At 30.0% G+C, this 18087-nt stretch overlaps 1 protein-coding gene across 1 annotated transcript in view; it reads right to left on the reverse strand.

Moving 5' to 3' along the window:
* Positions 1 to 1802: 1802 nt before the first annotated feature.
* Positions 1803 to 18087, reverse strand: part of LOC145284820 (uncharacterized) — a 47803-nt gene continuing 31518 nt past the window's right edge. Inside the window, exons 8-11 of the mRNA XM_080133783.1 lie at positions 16167 to 16257; positions 14447 to 14519; positions 5292 to 5365; positions 1803 to 3065 (exon numbers count right to left, since the gene is read on the reverse strand). Of these exons, the coding sequence (XP_079989909.1) occupies positions 1875 to 3065; positions 5292 to 5365; positions 14447 to 14519; positions 16167 to 16257 (1429 nt within the window). The 3' untranslated portion in view covers positions 1803 to 1874. The remainder of the gene's footprint in view (positions 3066 to 5291; positions 5366 to 14446; positions 14520 to 16166; positions 16258 to 18087) is intronic.

Raw genomic sequence — 18087 nt, forward strand, 5'->3', positions numbered from 1 at the left:
ATATATATATATATATAATCTAAATATTTAATTTTTCTGTGAGCATTACTAATTTAACACTTGTTGAGGTTGTTTTTCTACATAAAAAAAAAACAAAAACAAAAAACGGCGCAAAACAAAGTGTCAACAAATGAAATTAAAACGTCGAGTAATCGAGCGTATTTATGTGTGCGTTTCTTGAAGAGGAGGCAGCTCGTGGAAATCTAGTTCATGTCAACTTATTCAGAGGACAGAATCAGGTGCCGATTTAGAAATAAATCAATTTTTAAAAACTAAATTGCAGAATAATCTTTATGATTATATATATATATATATATATATATATATATATATATATATATATATATATTCACACACCACTCATGAAGATATTCCAAAAATCATGTAAATTGATCAAGTATTATTTTTTTTATAGAAAAATCATTTTTACAATTTTTAGAGCTTTTAATAGTACATTATATCAATTACAAGCCTGATTTTGATCTCAATAGTTTGAATAAAGTTATCTCTCCCTTATTTATAAAACATGGCAAATCAAAACACTATGGTCTGCTTAGTCAAAAACTTTGATTTTCTTAGTAAAAAAAAAAAAAAAAAGAAAAAGAAATCTACTAGATTAATTCATATGATTTTTGGAATATGACATCTTTCTTCCCTGATGGGTACATATATCAAAGGTTTAAAAAAGATTTTTTCTATATTTTGTTTTGAAAATGTTTAATTCTAAATAAACACCAAGAATCATTTTTTGTCAACACAGATTTTGCATGTTTGTTTCTGTTCTTCTGGCGGAATAGTTACACAAGGTTATTTTTATTTTTTTTTTTTATAAGGCTAATGTCATAGTTGATGTAGTCCTAACTCATGAAGAAGGTCAAAAAAAAAAAAAAAAAAAAAAAAAAAAAAATCCTTTTCTTTTTTTTGTAAACGATGAGAAAGAATTGAAATTAACATCAGTCAAGACATTCAATATTAAACACACGCGATATAGGAAACCTGATTTGCATTATTTGTGATAAGGGTGACGTTTTTAGTTTTGGGCTTAAGGGGACGGATAAAAATACGAGGAGCTGAAGGAGACCAGAGATAATGGAAGAAAGGAAGTGAGAGTTGATGACAGGATTTTTTTTTTCAATAGAATCATATAGAAAAAAAAAAAAAAAAAAAAGGTTGAAATAATAAACACGATTTTTAGAGTGCAGGTAAAATAAGCGCTGAACATAATGGGCTATAAATAATGACAATATGGATAGTTAAAAAAGTATAAAAATGATATCAGCAATAAAAATTGAAATCTTTGCTAAAAAAAAAAAAAAAAGAGGGGGGGATGGTGGTGATCAATGACTTTGAGCAATTTTGCATGTATTTGTTAGTCAGAATTCAGCTCCCACAGAATTTTCATACGGGGAATTTTAATAAAGGGGAAATAAAAAGTAAATCTAGTAGGAATGTTAACACATATTAGTCAGAATATACCCAAATATTACCCTTAATAATACGGAAATAGTAATAGATTATATTTAAGTATTAATACTTTAGCCATAAACTAGCTAGGTTGACTGACTAAAAAAAAAAAAGTTTTAAAAATCTAGTGGGTATAAAATTAAGTCTGAATCTCATTCAAAACTCAAAAAGATAATACACTATTTTAAACAGAAATTCTTTCTCAAATGCTATTAAATGATGAGTGAATTACTAGGTAAAGTATTTAAATTTTGCTTAAGATAGAACTTAACACATTCTCCTCCCCAACAATTCCCGACGACATGACTTATTTGTGTGAAATATTGAAGAAAAAACAAAAAAAAAAAAAAACAAAAAAAAAAAAAAAAAAAAAAAAAAGAAAAAAAAAAAGAAAAGAAGAAAAAAAAATGTTATTTATGAAAATCCATAGCATATTTTTGCCTCTGTTCGCGAATACTTTTTTTCTGAATGTCTATTAGTTGTTGTAGTTGCAATTGCAACTCGTCAAACTGTTCCCGTCCACCGCTGGCAGCAGACGCTGCAGCGGCGGCGGATGCGGACATCCCAGTGGGAAGTGAATTTGTAATTGTCTGAGATGGCCCGCTACCATTGGACTCAAAGTTTGGAGTTAGTATTTTGTCACCGTCCAACCTAAGGTCTGACGAAGGCTGCTGATGGTATGCATTGTACCGCATGGATTGGGAGCTATTCTGGGGAGGGTGTTGTTGTTTGGGGGCGACCTTGTATGGATGTACAGACGGACATGCTCGTTGTCTCTTAATTTTGTATGTAGAGTCATATTGTAAGTCGTTTGTAGAAACAGGATAAGTATTATTTGGATATAAGGAGGACTTACTGGACGTTGACTGGCTCTGGATCGTATGATCTATAGGAGTTGGTATTCGGCGATTCCCTTGTTTTGTTAAATAGTCAGAATGACTTTTCAGATTGGGCATGTGATTGGAGTCTTTTAGCCGATCTGACTGTGTATATTCTTTTATATTGTGTCCTTGTTTAACAGTTAAATTAGTTGAACCTGTATGATTCTCGAGTCTCATGCGATTGGAGCTTTGATGGCTCCATTTTGTAGACATCTGGCCCAAGCCAGACGTCTTAGTATCCACATCAGAAGGAGCCGTTGGAGCTTTTATAGTCAATTTGAGGGGTGCGTTTTGGTGGTGTTGCACCATGTGCGAATGTTTATCTGTGGCTTTTGAAGTTGAAGCCATTTTCACATTGGGGGGTAGAGTTTCCACGCGTGGAACAGAAGAGCTCTTGTGCACTTTCTTGCGTTGATCAGTCTTCTGATAAGGATGTGAACTAGCTGACGACGACGACTGCACGTTGGCAACATCTGCGGCAAAGTTGGTTTTATCAGACACAACTTTCACAGAGTTGTCCAGTTTGAACCTAACTTTTCTGTCAGCCTCAGACATGCTGACACTGGTGCGGTCCTTAGAGGCATCGGTCTTGGTTGTTACAGCAGGACTGGTGATGGCAGGGGTGGAATTAGATGGTGCGCGTACATCGGTCCGGATCTTTTTATCAGGAGGAGGAGCAGGAGCTTCTTTGTCTTTCTCTTCATCCTTATCACGACCAGACTAAAAAAAAGAAAGAAAAATATTAGAAATGCATTCACTTTTTTTTTTTTTTCACCTTTCATAAAAAATCTACATAGGTTTAAATTAATTTTAGATCCTTCAACATCCATAGTATTATGCTATCAAATAAGTTATTTACTATAAAAATTGGGAAAATATCTTACGTTTATATACATACTAGCAGTTCAGTCTGGCTTTACTTGGGCCCTATGTTCATATATATATATATATATATTAAAAAGTTTGACTCATGTCTAGGTAACCTACATCTAAAATTTCAAGTGGCGGAGGAGGTTGATAGTCTGCAAAGGTCAACTCTTTCAACTTTGACCTCTTGGCACCCAAATTGTCGCCCAAAAACTGATTAAAAATCTTGCTGCATGTCTGAATACCCTTTATGTAAAAATTTCAAATGTTCACACTGAAAATTGGCTAAATAGTTTGCTAGAGACTGCAAAGGCCAAATCTTTTGAACTTTGACCTCTTGGCAGGAAAATTTTCGGTCAAAAACCGATTAAAAAACTTGCCCTATGTTTGAATACACTTTATGTAAAATTTCAGATGTTTAAATCAAAAATTAGCTGAGTAATTTGAGAAAGACTGCAGAGGTAAAATTTTTTAAAACTTTGACTCCCTTAACATTTATTGTTTTGGGCTCAAATCAAATTAAAAAGTTTGCTCCATGTCCAAGTAACCTACATCTAAAATTTTAAGTGTTTAGACCCAAAATTGACAGAAGAGTTTAGTAGAGCTTCAAAGGTCAAATCTTTGAACTTTGACCCCCTTTACAGCCAAATTTCTGGTCGAAAACTGGATAAAGATTTTCTCATATCTTGAGTCTGTAGACTGAAAATTGACAGAGTAGTTTGATAGGGAAATGTACACACACAATTTCACTTTGACGACATACAAAACGTGTAAAAAAGATGGTGGAAATCATGCAAGAAAATTAGATATTTAAAAATTTTTTTTGATATTTTAATAGATAATTTAATAATAATAATTCTAATTTAATAATAATTTTAATCGATAATTTAATAATTTTAATAGATAATTAGAAATCAAATAATTTCTCGATTTCAGATAACTAAGAGGCATAATATAGGCACATGCTCCATTCAAAAATTGAAATATACAAGGCTCTACAGACCAATTTATTTTTAGTTGACCTTTGACAACTAAAGATTTTTGTTTACTAGCCAAACCTACATGATTTTTGGAATATATCTTTGTTCCATGACAAGTACGTACAGCAAAGATTCTTCTGTATTTTTTTTTTTTTTTTTTTTAAATAAGTGTAATTCTAAATATGCACCAGATTTTATGTTTGAAAGTATAAACTTTGGAATTTCACGGATTAAAAAAAATTTTTTTTTTTACACAACCCTTATTAAAAAAAAGAAAAGAAAGAAAGATATATATATATTGTTTTAATAAAATTTTATTGTTTAAATAATTTGACTTGGCTCATTTTATTAAAAAAGGTTGAGAAGACATTTTTCAATCAGTAATATGTAAAAAAAAAAAAAAAAAAAATTGCCAAAATTGTTTTATTATTTTTAGTCGCCACTTTGAAAAATCCCTCGCAAATGCAAGCGTTTCATTTGCAACTTAAAGCCCTGATATATCAGATGTGCATTATATACTTATTTTGACTGTTACTCTATAAATTTAAAATAGTACATACCCTCTAATACATTATATATACATATTTAATTTAGAGAAATATATGGTGTTTGTCCAGAATAATGGATTTTGAAGAAAATGCATTCCAGGTGGAAATACAATTAAATTCCAAAAAATGATCCCGAAGAAAAATAAAATTTGTTGATTTGTCGTACATTTTAATGTGGAAGAGTTTTCAAAATCTAGGGAAAGTAACTGCAATTAATCATTTTGACAAAACTGAATTATCTCCCTTGCTTTGAATTAAAACCTGCTATTTCAAAATACAAAATGTTGGACCGTAACTGCAGATGAACTTTATAAAACCAAATGTTTCTTCGGGATCATTTTTTGTAATTTTTTGAATTTATACTAATTCCGACAGGACACATAAGTATGTGATATTGTATTCACCTGAAATGCGTTTGCACATACCAAAGATGTTAACTGTATGAGAAGCCATGAAATAAAAATAACTGCTTTTATCCAATTCCAAAGCTATAAAATTTATATCCCATTTGTTTTGTTAGCAAGTTTTGCAAACGAAAATTGCTTGCTTACCCTCCATGTCATGATCCTTTTCTTTAATTTGGTTGGGCAACCATCAAGAACTTCCAAAAATTCAATTGTAAGTTCTGAAAACAAGGATTATAAAGCTTGAAAAGAAAAATCAAGAGAGCACAATTAAAATACATCAAATAATTTTGTACTTCCTGGAAAACATATTTATCGATTTTGAACGATGTCATGCGTTTCTTTCTGTAGAGTTTTGTGAATAGCGAATTGAAAATGGAGTAACTTTTTATATAAGCACAAAGAATATGATAGATTTTTTTTTGTCTTCTTGCATTTCTAGAAGTTATGAAATTATGTTAGTAGATTTGGAATAAGTTTCTTTAGGTTAGAAGGCTTAAAACAATAGCTGTTTCTTTGGCCTGAAACAATAGCAAAATGTTGAATTGCAGCTCCATAGTCATGAACACCAGAAACGAGTTATAGATTACTAGCGGGGGTGCCCTGCGTTGAACTCATGATGCGAAGGCGGAAAAGAAAGTGAAAGGAAATGTGACATCTTACCGCTACGTTATGAAGTCATAAGAAGGGAAAAGCGTTCAAATTTAACAATGTCAATCAAAAAGTTGACTTGAAGTGAATAAGTTAGGAATCACGCATCCACAGAAATGAAGGTTGGCTACAGGACAGTTTCTGCCGTATTTTGCTTTCCCACGATGTTGGGAAAAACCAGATCCCCTGAAAAAGGGAGAGCTCTCCAAATGAATAGCAATTGTTTTATATGAAGGGTTTCCAACATTGATCAAAGCTAATTGCGTTTCTGGAGGCCCTAGCTGGAAAGCCAGGCAGCCTACTTAGCTCCGATTAGTTTCGCTTTTATACGAAAAAGACGAACAAACACACGAAAGGACAGAATAGAGGGAATTTTATAAATGTAGAGACGACATGCGTTCACAAATCATACATATTATAATCTAGGGAGTATATAAAAGTTATAAAAAATAGTAATGTGCTCAAAAAAGCTTTTCTTGGACATAAAAAAACGCGCGCAACCGTTTTGCATTTTATATACATAGATAACACAAGCCAAATTTTCAAGTAGTAGAAATAGAAGTTGGAGAAAGGCAAGAACGGGCATGATTTTAAACACATACAAATTATCTCAAAACAAATACTCATATTCTACTCATTTTCATACAACTGATAAAAACAAAATAGTATTCATGTGCAAAAAGTATTGCAAAAATAAACATGGCCATAACAAATATTGGTTCTTGTTTAAAATTCAGCTAAAAAACAAAAACAAAAAAAAAAAAAAATCTTTGTGATGTAAATACTCATCACAGAACAAATATGTAATAAAAAAAAAAAATCATGTAAATTGATCACTTTTATTTTAACTAAGAAAAAAAAAAAGGTGGGGAGATAATTTCACAATAATGAAAACTTTTGAGATCAGCCTTATAATGCTACCAATTTCACATTAATCGTTTAAAACTGATTTGCTTTATAAAAATGAAATTGATCAATTTACATAGTTTTTAGGATATGACACTTCCATTCTGTAACATATACATAGATCATAAAGATTTTTTTGTAGTGTTGATTCTTTTAATCAAATTGAATTCTAAAGGACCCAAATATTTTAAAATATTAATTATGTTTGGATATATCTTGTTTTAATCAATAATTTCATATCAACTAAATTTTTTTTTTAAATTAGCGGTGTGTGTATATATATATATATATATATGTGGGCTGCGACGTTTGGCTGTGGAATTTATTATATATATATGAACATACCAATCATTTTCACACACACACACATATATATATATATATATATATATATATATATATATATATATATATATATATAATAGACTACCTGTGACCTGTTTGGGTCAGTATGTTATATTAGCTATGGAATTAATGTATAAGCGTGACACTTGTGACCTAAAGAAAATAGTTTTTTTTTTTACATAACAGAAACATTTCTATGAAAGTATATTAAAATGAAAAAAGAATATAGATAGATTTCTATGAGTGGTTCTGTGTATTATATTTTTTTTTCTCAAAAATAAACAAAGAAACTTACAGCCATTGAATTATAAGTGGTTTGTCATACTTATAGGTAAATGTGCACTGAACAGATACCATAATACTTAAAGTTAAATTCAAATTTTGATATATCTTTTTTAAATGAAATTGTTAGTTGAAAGTACAGAATAGTTAAAAAAAACAACAAAAAAAAACACTCAAACACCCCCATGTTAAGAATGGCTTTTTAAGTAGAAAATGAAAATAAAATGTAACTTTTTTCATTTATTTTAAACAAACATTCATGAACCACTGGGTCAAATATTTCATTTATATGTTAATAATAAGGTCAATAAAACTAATTAAGACAATACGGAAATGAACGATATAAAAAAAAAAAAAGCAGAAAGTATTAACAATTGTTAATTTGGATAATTTAAATGGAAGCTGAAAACGTACACAGTAAAACAATGTTTTACTGTCGCGTTGACTATTTATTTGTAACGCAAATTAAAAAAAACATTTTGGGGTTATTTATGTTAGTAGTGCGGAAGAAAATGTATGAATGTTTTTAAGAAAGGTGGATTAAAAAATGAATAATAAATTAAAAAAAAAAAAAAAAGGCAGCCGGGAAATCGCCGTTGTAAATTGTTCTTAGGGTTGTCAATGGGTCAAAGTTGATTTATTTGTAAGAAAATTGCGATAGAATAGTTGCAAAACATCCCCACCCTTTCCATGTTAAATAATAATTTCTAAATAATAATGTGAATATTTCAGTGTGCAGGTCAAATTCTGCAAAAGTAGCAATTTGTGTTTATTTGTTTACGCTGTTATAAGTTTATGCTTGTGTACGCATGCGCAACCGGAAGTTGTAAACCAGATGTGGGGCTACAGCACCCGTTACAAGGTCATTTGAGTTTTATAATTATATAGAAGATATATATATATATTAGTAGACAGGATTCCCTAAAATGTCCTTATAATTTTAAAAAATATTTTTAAGAGCTATTTTTCACCCAATTAGTGAATTTATTCCAAAAAACATTACCCTTTTAGAATAAAATCTAATTGAGATTTTTGTTCAGAAATCTTGCTAATACAAGGAGAAAAAAAAAACAAAAAAAAACATCAATATTTAGAATTTTTAATTTTGACTTATTCACCACACCCTCCATTCTTCTTTCTAGTAAAATAAGAGTACAATATTTTATAAGCCTGACAGTAATTACTTAGCCAGTAATAAAATATCTGATGATCCAACCTACATTTCTTTTTGTCTTTGATAAATAAAAAAAAAATTTAAATATTGCTTTCAAACCATTAATTAATAACCAGTACATCAATATAGATTTTTAAGCTTAAATTCTAAAAATTAAAAACATTTTGTCCATTGTTGAATTATATATTTACTAGCAGGACCCGTGGAAATTCCACGGTAGTTAAAATCTTTTAAAACACATCAGTAAGAAATTCCTTATAAAAATGAACTTTAGTTTAAACTTTTATTGAAGGTCAATGCGATCGTAACTGATGCTGTTGATATTGTCAGTAAGTGCTGGTGATGATTGAGGCGGTGACAGGGACGTCGATCAGCTGCTTGGAGTGAGAATAGTAGTCAGTCAGCAGGTTCTTGGGAGTCAGATTGTGAATTTAAAAAACTGTGTGACATTGTTGACATCGATTTTGTGAAAGTTCTGATGACCCCAAGTTGTTTAATATTTCAGGACATTTTGGATTACATGTGTAAGTAATGAATAGGTCACAGAAAACTGCCATTGCATTTTGATAAAGCTGTTGTATTCCTAGGACTTCCTGTAAGTGTAGATGGTAGAATAACTGGTACACCAGAATCGCCATCTTCATTCCTTGCTAAATGATCCATTAAGTCAGAATATTGAGCAGCTCTTAGTTGACTTTGATAGCTTTTAATGAAGTTAAATAAGCAACTGTCAACTTTTACATATGCGATAGACTTTTCTATTTATTTTGAATTTTATTCAATGAAGATTTGGAAATTCACAAATATTTTTTAAGTCGAATTATTGATATAGATTTCAATTAATGCATCACAACTTCCTGATAATATAAATAGAACACTTTGAATTTTCTGTACAAAAGTTTTTTCCATAAAAACATTGTAATCTGTTATAATATTCAGATTCTTGTGTATTACATGCATTGAAAATGAAGTGTTTCTGTAAATCTTACGAAGTACAGTTAACTTTTGATTTTTCGATAATCAAAATGATGTGAGGGAGGTTATACCTATCAAATTTATTGTCAATGTTATATAGTTAAGTAAGCTGGCTAATTGGCTATAAAGTAAGTTATTCCGAACTTTGATTGAACATTTTAATTTAAAAAAAAAAAAAAAAAAGCTTAACATTTTCTTGTATCTTTTTTTTTTATATTAAGAAAAATGTAAGCATAATGCTGAAATAATAAAATGCCATTCTTAATAAGGGGAGAGGGTTTGACTATTCTAAACCTTCACCTAAATAACGATTTAACGAAAAAAATGTTTAAAATGTTCTTGTATCTTTTTTATAATTTTTGTTAAATAAGAAAAATCAATAAACTTTGATAACACTATTGTAAGAATCATGCTGAAAGCCATTCTTAATATGAGGAGGGGGGTTAACTATTCTGAAACTTCACCTAACAATGTAAAAAAAAAAATAAGGGAAAAATATATGTATGAACAATAAATATTTCTCCAGTTAAATAAAATATACTGTAAATCTTTAAATAAGGAATAAATATTTATTTAAACCATAATTATTGAAACAAAGTATTTTACTGCATAAAAAACGGTTATGGGGAGAAGGGTTAACTATTTTGAACCTTCACCTAAATAGCGATTTAATGAAAAAAAATTTAATGGTCTTGTATCGTTTTTTTATAATTTGTTTTAAAATAAGAAAAAAAAAAAAAAAAAACGGGTAAATATCCAGTTACGCTACTACAGAACACCGACCACTCTAATTTGTTTTTTTTTATAGGTAATTGAGGTCGCTGACAACGAATCTGATAGTCAAACTTGGGGCAAATTTACCGTTTGCATGGTATTTACCCCTGAACCCACGAACTACTTTCCACCATTTTGCAGCTTCCGTTTATGCTACGCGCATGCACGTTGTAGCATAAATGACGGCTTCACCAAGCAAACTACGTTGGGGTAGGGGATTTTTTTTTCCAGGACATAGAATTTTCTAATTTTCAAAAATACATTATAGCACTTTTTGGGTGGAAAATTTAAAATTAACTGAAAAAGAAATAAAACAAGAAAAGGAAAGCACTCCAAGTTGGAGTAGGAGGGGGGGGGGGCAATTTATCTGTTTTTTTTTTTTTTTTTACCTGGAACATAGAATTTTCAAATTTTCAAAAAGTAACGCACAGACATTTACCAATTAGAACACCATTTAACATTTTCCGAAGATTTTACTGTGTACATTGGCACGCGCGCCCCAACATCACATCCGCTCGCGCCCCCAATGTACACAGTAAAATCTTCGGAAAATATTAAATGGTGTTCTAATTGGTAAATGTCGGTGCGTTACTTACGGAAAAACGTTTAACTAAACTGCAAAAGAACCTATTAAGCCACATAAGTTCTATAATTGAATCCCCCCCCCCCGCAAAAAAAGAATGAAAAACATCAAGATGTTTAGTGCTTATGTTTTTGTAAACCACATTAAAAACTACGCGAGACAAAAAAAAAAAGTCCCTCAATTTGTTGTACTTTTCTATAACTATGTCAGTCCGTAATTTTTTGATTGGTACGCCATGTGAGAAGGCGGTTTGCTAGGTGAAGCAAGCCGTCGTTCATGCTGCAGCGCACGCGCGTAGTGTAAATGGAAGCTGCAAAATGGTGGAAAGTTAATCGTGGGTTCGGGGGTTAATATCATGCAAACAGTAAATTTGCCCCAAGTTTGACTATCAGATTCGTTGTCAGCGACCTCAATTACCTATAAAAAAACAAATTAGAGTGGTCGGTGTTCTGTAGTAGCGTATCTGGATATTCACCAAAAAAAACTTTGATACCGCTATTGTAAGAATCATGCTGAAAGCCATTCTTAATATAGGGAGGGGGGTTAACTATTCTGAAACTTCACCTAACAATGTAATAAAAATAATGGAAAAATTCTTCAGTTAAATAAAATATACTGAAAATCTTTAAATAGGAAATAAATATTTCTTTAAATAAATTAAATCGTAAGTAATGAAACACTGTTTTATTTCATATTAAAAAAAATTGTTGTGCCGGTGGGCATTAGAAGATGAATGCCTGTAAAAGAAGCAAAATAAAATGAACAAAACATAAGTAATAACTATGTAAACAACGTGAAGCTGTATAAATGTTACAAAATTACTCGATTCGGCATCAAATAACACGAAAAAGGATTGATATGCCGTAAAACAAAAACAAAACAGAACAAGACGTAAAATATGTTTTGACTGTGTATTTGCGAATGGTGACTGGTGATTTATTTAATAAAGTCATTCTTGACTTTTGTAACATGTATTTCTAAACATATTTTTTGTTGTGTAAATAAAAAAAACATAAAGTGGCACAGTAAAAAAAAAAAAACGTACTCGTAGCGTTAAATGTAAAAAATATATTTATTACTGAATAAAATAGAATAAGCGTTCCTACAATAATAAACAGAAGACATTGTTAAAAAATGTAAGTAAAATACTATACTATTTAAACTATGGAACGATACCTTCTATGCATAATTGCCTTTAAAATAATCCGGAACCATAAATAGACAGTTATTATTATCTATTTTTTTTGTTCGGGAACTTTTGGGAAATAAAAGGGGTTACTGATTTTTAACTGATAAAGATTGAACAATAAAGGGAGATAATTCACATTAATTAATGTTTGCGATGATGATGACGCGTTTCATTAATTAATGTTTGCGATGATGATGACGTGATACCGTACGTACAAGCAAATTAATATATAGATATCTATAAAATTCTGTCAGTAAGTATGTGTTTTTGTGTTCACTATAGGATAAAATATTAGAAAATGTATAAGAAATCTAAGCGTGGAATTAGTAAGCTGTCCGATATTGCCTGGTCGTAAAATATGCTTAAATATATTTTACTTTATACAGATTTCGTATTTTTTATTATTAAAGAGCCAATTCTCTATTGATTATTATAGTGTACCCAATATATAGCAATGATTTCAAAAGCTTATTACACATCACGTTGAACTATGCCCGCAAAGTCTGAATTCTTAAATTTTGATCCTTTAGCAGCTATTTTTACTGGCTAAAAACCAAATCAATATTGTTCCAAAGGTCTGAATACTTCATATATCAAGTTTCAAGTCTGTAGACCAAACACTGATAGAGTAGTTTAGTAGAGACGGTTCTGCAAATAGACAGGGTCACTTTTATAATATATAGATTTATAGGCAAAGATAATAGAAGTGTTTCTGAATCTCTAAGTGGATTCCCAAGAGGGCTATAAGGTTATAACCCCTGTAAAACTTATTTTTATGAAATTTATATCATATGTATAAATTCAGAGAAAATAATGGAGTGGCCTCGAATATGTTATCCTCTGTGTGCCAAATATGTACATAACCCAAGTGCGTTAGAACCTCCATAGAAGTTCAAATGTGTATTGAATTTTAATGAAACTGAAACCACAAAACACTAATTCAGAGTTTTCCAACCTTTCAGCTTCTGACTATATTTAGGATAGTCAGAAACGGAAGAGAAGAGAGGGTGGCAGTGAAAAGTACATAGTAGTGATCCTAATTCAATCCCAAGCACCACTGAGTCTTCCTGTTAGTGTAACCAACGTATTAATGTTTCTACCTTTGTTCTGCGTCACTAGTGTGTATTATAACGGATTTGTATTAACAACAGTTTTTTTTTTTTTTTACAATCGTTGCTAATCAGGATAGGCAAATTTTGGAAAGCAAATACAGCTTAGCTCATTTTAGATGGGTTAGTAATTCAAAAATCTCAAATGGATTTGGTTAAAATGATCTTGATGATCATTTATTTATTTTTTTTTTAATATAAAGGATTTTAATGGAAAATATTAACTTACCAGTACATGAGGAGTCTTAATTTCTTTCCTTAGAAAAATGCCATTTTCTTTTCTAAACATTCTTAAAAACCTACTGAATTAAGCCTATTAAAATTGTGAAGAAAACACTCCCTCCCTCTTCAATTTCATTTTAATTTAAAGATCTTCAATTTTTCTTATTTTGTTTTAGCTGGGGATGACAAACATCCATCTGCTATCTCATCCATCTCACACGTTTCAAGCAAGGCCATATTAAGAAGAAAAAACACGACAAAGATTTTACTTGAAAATCAACACAAAGTGATTTCAGAAAGTCCTGAAGACTAGGTCTTTAATTAAAAACAAAAAGCTCAGTGATGCTTGAAAGGAATGAACTGATTAGCCTCACACCCACTAAATTTTGAATGTATACTAAACTGAACTGACAATAAGAGAGGAGGGGCTATTTAAGTTTGTAGACAAAAAAGGCCTGATAAAGTTTTTGGATGGTTCTTTAGTAAATTTCAAAATCTAGTTTGAATTTGTCAGCTATCATAAAAAATAATAGGCACTCCAATACATGACCAAATTACAAAACGCACTAACTTATAACTTAAGAAATCAATTCAGTATACTGAATGCCAATTAGTTTCAGCTGTGCATGTACATATCCATAATGTATGGGAGTGCAATAACAGTTAGGGAACTTTACAATATCACTTTGAGCAGCATAATGAGGAGTGGGAGAATATTTCATTCATAGAATATTCTGATATCATCCAAAATGGTTATTATGATATATATATATAAAAAAAAAAAAAGATTGCTAAAGCATGTGAATACATGTCTAAGATGAATTTCATCCCAAATGCTTTCAAAGCAAAAGCGAAATAAAGATGAAAACCATTGTAAAGATGTAAGACTTTAGCAGATTCCAGTGGTAAAAATGGATTTGATTAAATATATATATATATATATATATATTTTTTAAAAAGATCAATATAAGAAAATATCAAATAATAGAACAAAGTAAATTAATAAAGAAAGAGAAATGCAGGCATTTGATAATTTCAGCAGATTTTGGCACAGACGTAAGGAAAGATTGATTCCATGGCGAATAAGTTTACCTTCTAAAAGTTGAGGGTTAACTAATTTATCTACATAGGAATACCAGGGCTTTCCTTCGGCAGAAGATTGGAGCTGAAAAGAAAAAGACAAATCGTTAGAATTTAAATTAATAAGCATTTATTTTTAGTACTGCACAATAACACAATATTGTTTACATTGGTGATTTTTGAAACCAACGTATTTCAAGTGAAAACATTACATATTTACATGCCATGAAAAAAATTAGTATAAATTATTTTTCGAGTTAGCAAGTTTTATTGTATGTTTTAATATGGAAGAGCTGTGTGACTAATTCAGTATGAAAAACAAGGGAGACAATCCTAGACTGAAAATTTATGGATGATTTTTATTAAAAATACATCTAGCCTCTCTTTTCTAATGGATCATTTTTCATAAGTTTTGGAATTTATATTAATTTTGCCATGACATGCAAGCACATAATATTTTCACCTGAAATGTGTTGGTCAAAAAAAAAAAATCACCAATGTAAACAAGCACCTTATGTTTAGATCAAATGGATTTGATCTAAACTTCAGAATGAACAACAACTAAAAGGAGTTTGTTTCTTTTATTTTGACTTACAGTTTTATCACTTGTAAGAAAGAATTTCATAGAAAAATCCAATATTTAGAATAAATTTTGTTGTGGTCCAGAATTACCTTCATTGTTAAAAAAAAGATCTTTATGGTGTACATACCCATGATGAAACAAAACGTTTTTTTAAAAAAAAAATTATGTAAATTGTTTAAGTAGTTTTATTGTTAAATAGGAAAATCAAATCAGTAACCGAAGAACATGCCTTGCACCATATTTTGGAGAGAGAAAAAAATTTGTATACAAATTCCCAATTATCGCTGCAAATGATTTTCTTTATAAAAATAAAACTACTTAATCTTGATCAATTTATGATTTTTGGAATATGTACTTTTTATTTTCGTTTCATCAATATGTGCATCATACAGACGGGGAATACTGGGCAGGAATCATTTTTTAAATACAATCCAATATTTTAAACTTTAAAAAATATTTTTTTTTAAAACATTAAATTTAATTATACACTAATATTTTTCAAACCATTAATTTTAGAATTTGTAAACATCATTTTGATCCCTATCTGACGGAATTCCTGTCGTATGAAAGACAAACAGAAAATAGCTTTTAATTGTAAAATCGTTTGCTTAAATAAAAATTCATATAAATGGCCAAAGTTTGAAAAACAAAATAATTCAACTTTTTTGCAAAATTGCCACAAACTCAATAAAAATGAATTTACACTTTCAGAGCATATATATTGGAAGTAAACAATTTAAAACAAAGATGCATTTACATAACTCATTTTATTGTTTACTTCTGATATATATAATTATTTCAGATTAATATTATTCAAAGATGAACACACCCAATGAGTTTAACGAGGTTTATACAAAAGTGCTCAATACCAAAGTAGAGCAAGATATACTTCATTTTTTACAAAAAACATTTAGGAATTGCTAAGTCATGAATATGTTTCAATCAACTAGGCAATGTTGCTTTTACAAAAATCAAATTCCCAACCTTGAGAATTTATCTTTTGTAAAAGCAACATTACCCGATAATGTATCTAGTTATTTATAACGAGTTAACTGAAACATGACTGTAGCGATAGCTAAATGTTTACGCAAAAAATTAAGTATACATGTTATATAGAAAAATGTAGATAAAAAAAAAAAAATCACTTACTTCCCAGTTGCCCCATTTACTAGCCAAATGAATGCAGACACAAGCAACAACAGTCGGTCGATATTTCAAACACATTGTTGTTAAATGCAAGCTGTAAAAAAACATGAACATTTATAAACAAACAGGTATAAAAAGTAAAAAAATTGACATTCTGCAAAGTATTAATATTGTTTTAAAATAATAGTCTTAATCGAATGATAAAAATCTAGTTAATAGAAAGTGAGGTAAATGAAAAATTACCTCACTTTCATTTATTTGATTAAAAAACCCAAACATTTCTTAATAATTAACCTTCTTTCCTTTGTGATTGTTAATGATATGCACTATTCAATGTTATTGATTTTCAGGCATAGAAGAACCCATTTGGTACAGACCCAAATTAAGGATGTTGACATTTAGCAGATTCTATTTTTTTTTTATTTTGCAAAATTGGCCAAACTAGATATCATTTTAACTCCCTTTGTGTAATAATTATAAGAACTGGACAACCAGTTTTAGGCAAAACAAACAAAAGCGAGGGGCGGGGGGGTACTGGTCCTTCTCCAGAGAAAATAGCACAAAAACTTCATGTACCAACTTTTTAGGTCAAACAAGCCGAGCATGCAAGGTCCCTTTCCATGAGCGAAAAATTTACTTTCACCATGACTAACGTTTGTGCAAATTGTTTTTAAAATCCAAGGCATGATTATTGAGAGTGCAAACAAATAAATGGATGAATGATTTGGGGACAATTTTACCCCTATAAATGACCCCTAGGGAGGCAATCAGATTTATCCCGGAAAATCCATACTGGTAAAAATTTACTTTCACCATGACTAATGTTTGTGCAAATTTTTTTTTAAATTCCAAAGCGTGGTTATTAAAAAAAGTATGAACAAACAAACAGGAGTGAATTACTAGGTCCAATCCCTTCTTTTGCCAGTGGGATCAAAAATGACTATATACCAAAATTTACACACTTTATTATGCAATTTATTTTTTTTTTTTATATTAATTTCATGCAAATTTAAACAGCCATTCTTAACATGGGGAGGGATGGTGGCTTTAACTTTTTCCTTGCTTGAATTAAAGTTTGAGTTGTGTTCCTTGTTCATAATAAGACTGAAAATAGCTGCCAACAGCTTATTTTATCTTATTTTTAAAAACAAAAATACTGGATAATTTGTGTAATTTTTTTTTTTTTTAAAAAGGAAAGTTAAGTCCATGGTACATAATAAAATTCTTGTGCTATTTTCTTTTTACAAGCAATTTTACATATACAGGTTAATCTGGTAAATCACCAGAAAACTTTAGAAGTCCTAAAAATGAGATTTAGAAAATTTTTTTTAAAAAATCTTGCATGATTTAGCATTGAAAAGCTAGAATCTTAATGTTTCTCAGAAAAATAGCCAAGTACAATGTAAACAATTCTCAAATTGTTTGTTGGTTATAATAGTAAAACTTAAAAAAAAGAAAAAAAAAAAAAAAAAAGTATGAGATCGAACCCGAACCCTTGAGGCAAAGTTGTAAATTAAAGTGTGAAAAAAAAAGTGCGACGTTAACCATTGCCCCACCGCGAGATGCTAACGGAAACACGTTTGAATTTATTTAATTACTTAGATTTTGCAGGTGCCCGTTTTAATGAGTTAATGAGGTCAAGTTTGACTGCGGGGTAGTATTTCATTTTATTTTTATTTTCCCAAGATGTTATAGGAAAAACATGCGGCGAGCGACAAATATTGAATATTTATCTTCCCAAATCGGGCAAATTAAATAGACAGGCGAGCTTCGTTGTTAACTGTGAGATATTATGATTTATATGTGATATAAAAAGTGTTAAAAAATTGTGAACCGACCGACCACTTCTCTGAAAAAAGCCTTTTGTAGACATACAGAAAAAGCGAACACACATACATACATTTTCGCTTTTATATATATATAG

The sequence above is a fragment of the Euprymna scolopes genome, chromosome 9 (genome assembly GCF_053919585.1).
Source record: "Euprymna scolopes isolate OS-2025 chromosome 9, ASM5391958v1, whole genome shotgun sequence".
Classification (NCBI taxonomy): domain Eukaryota; kingdom Metazoa; phylum Mollusca; class Cephalopoda; order Sepiida; family Sepiolidae; genus Euprymna; species Euprymna scolopes.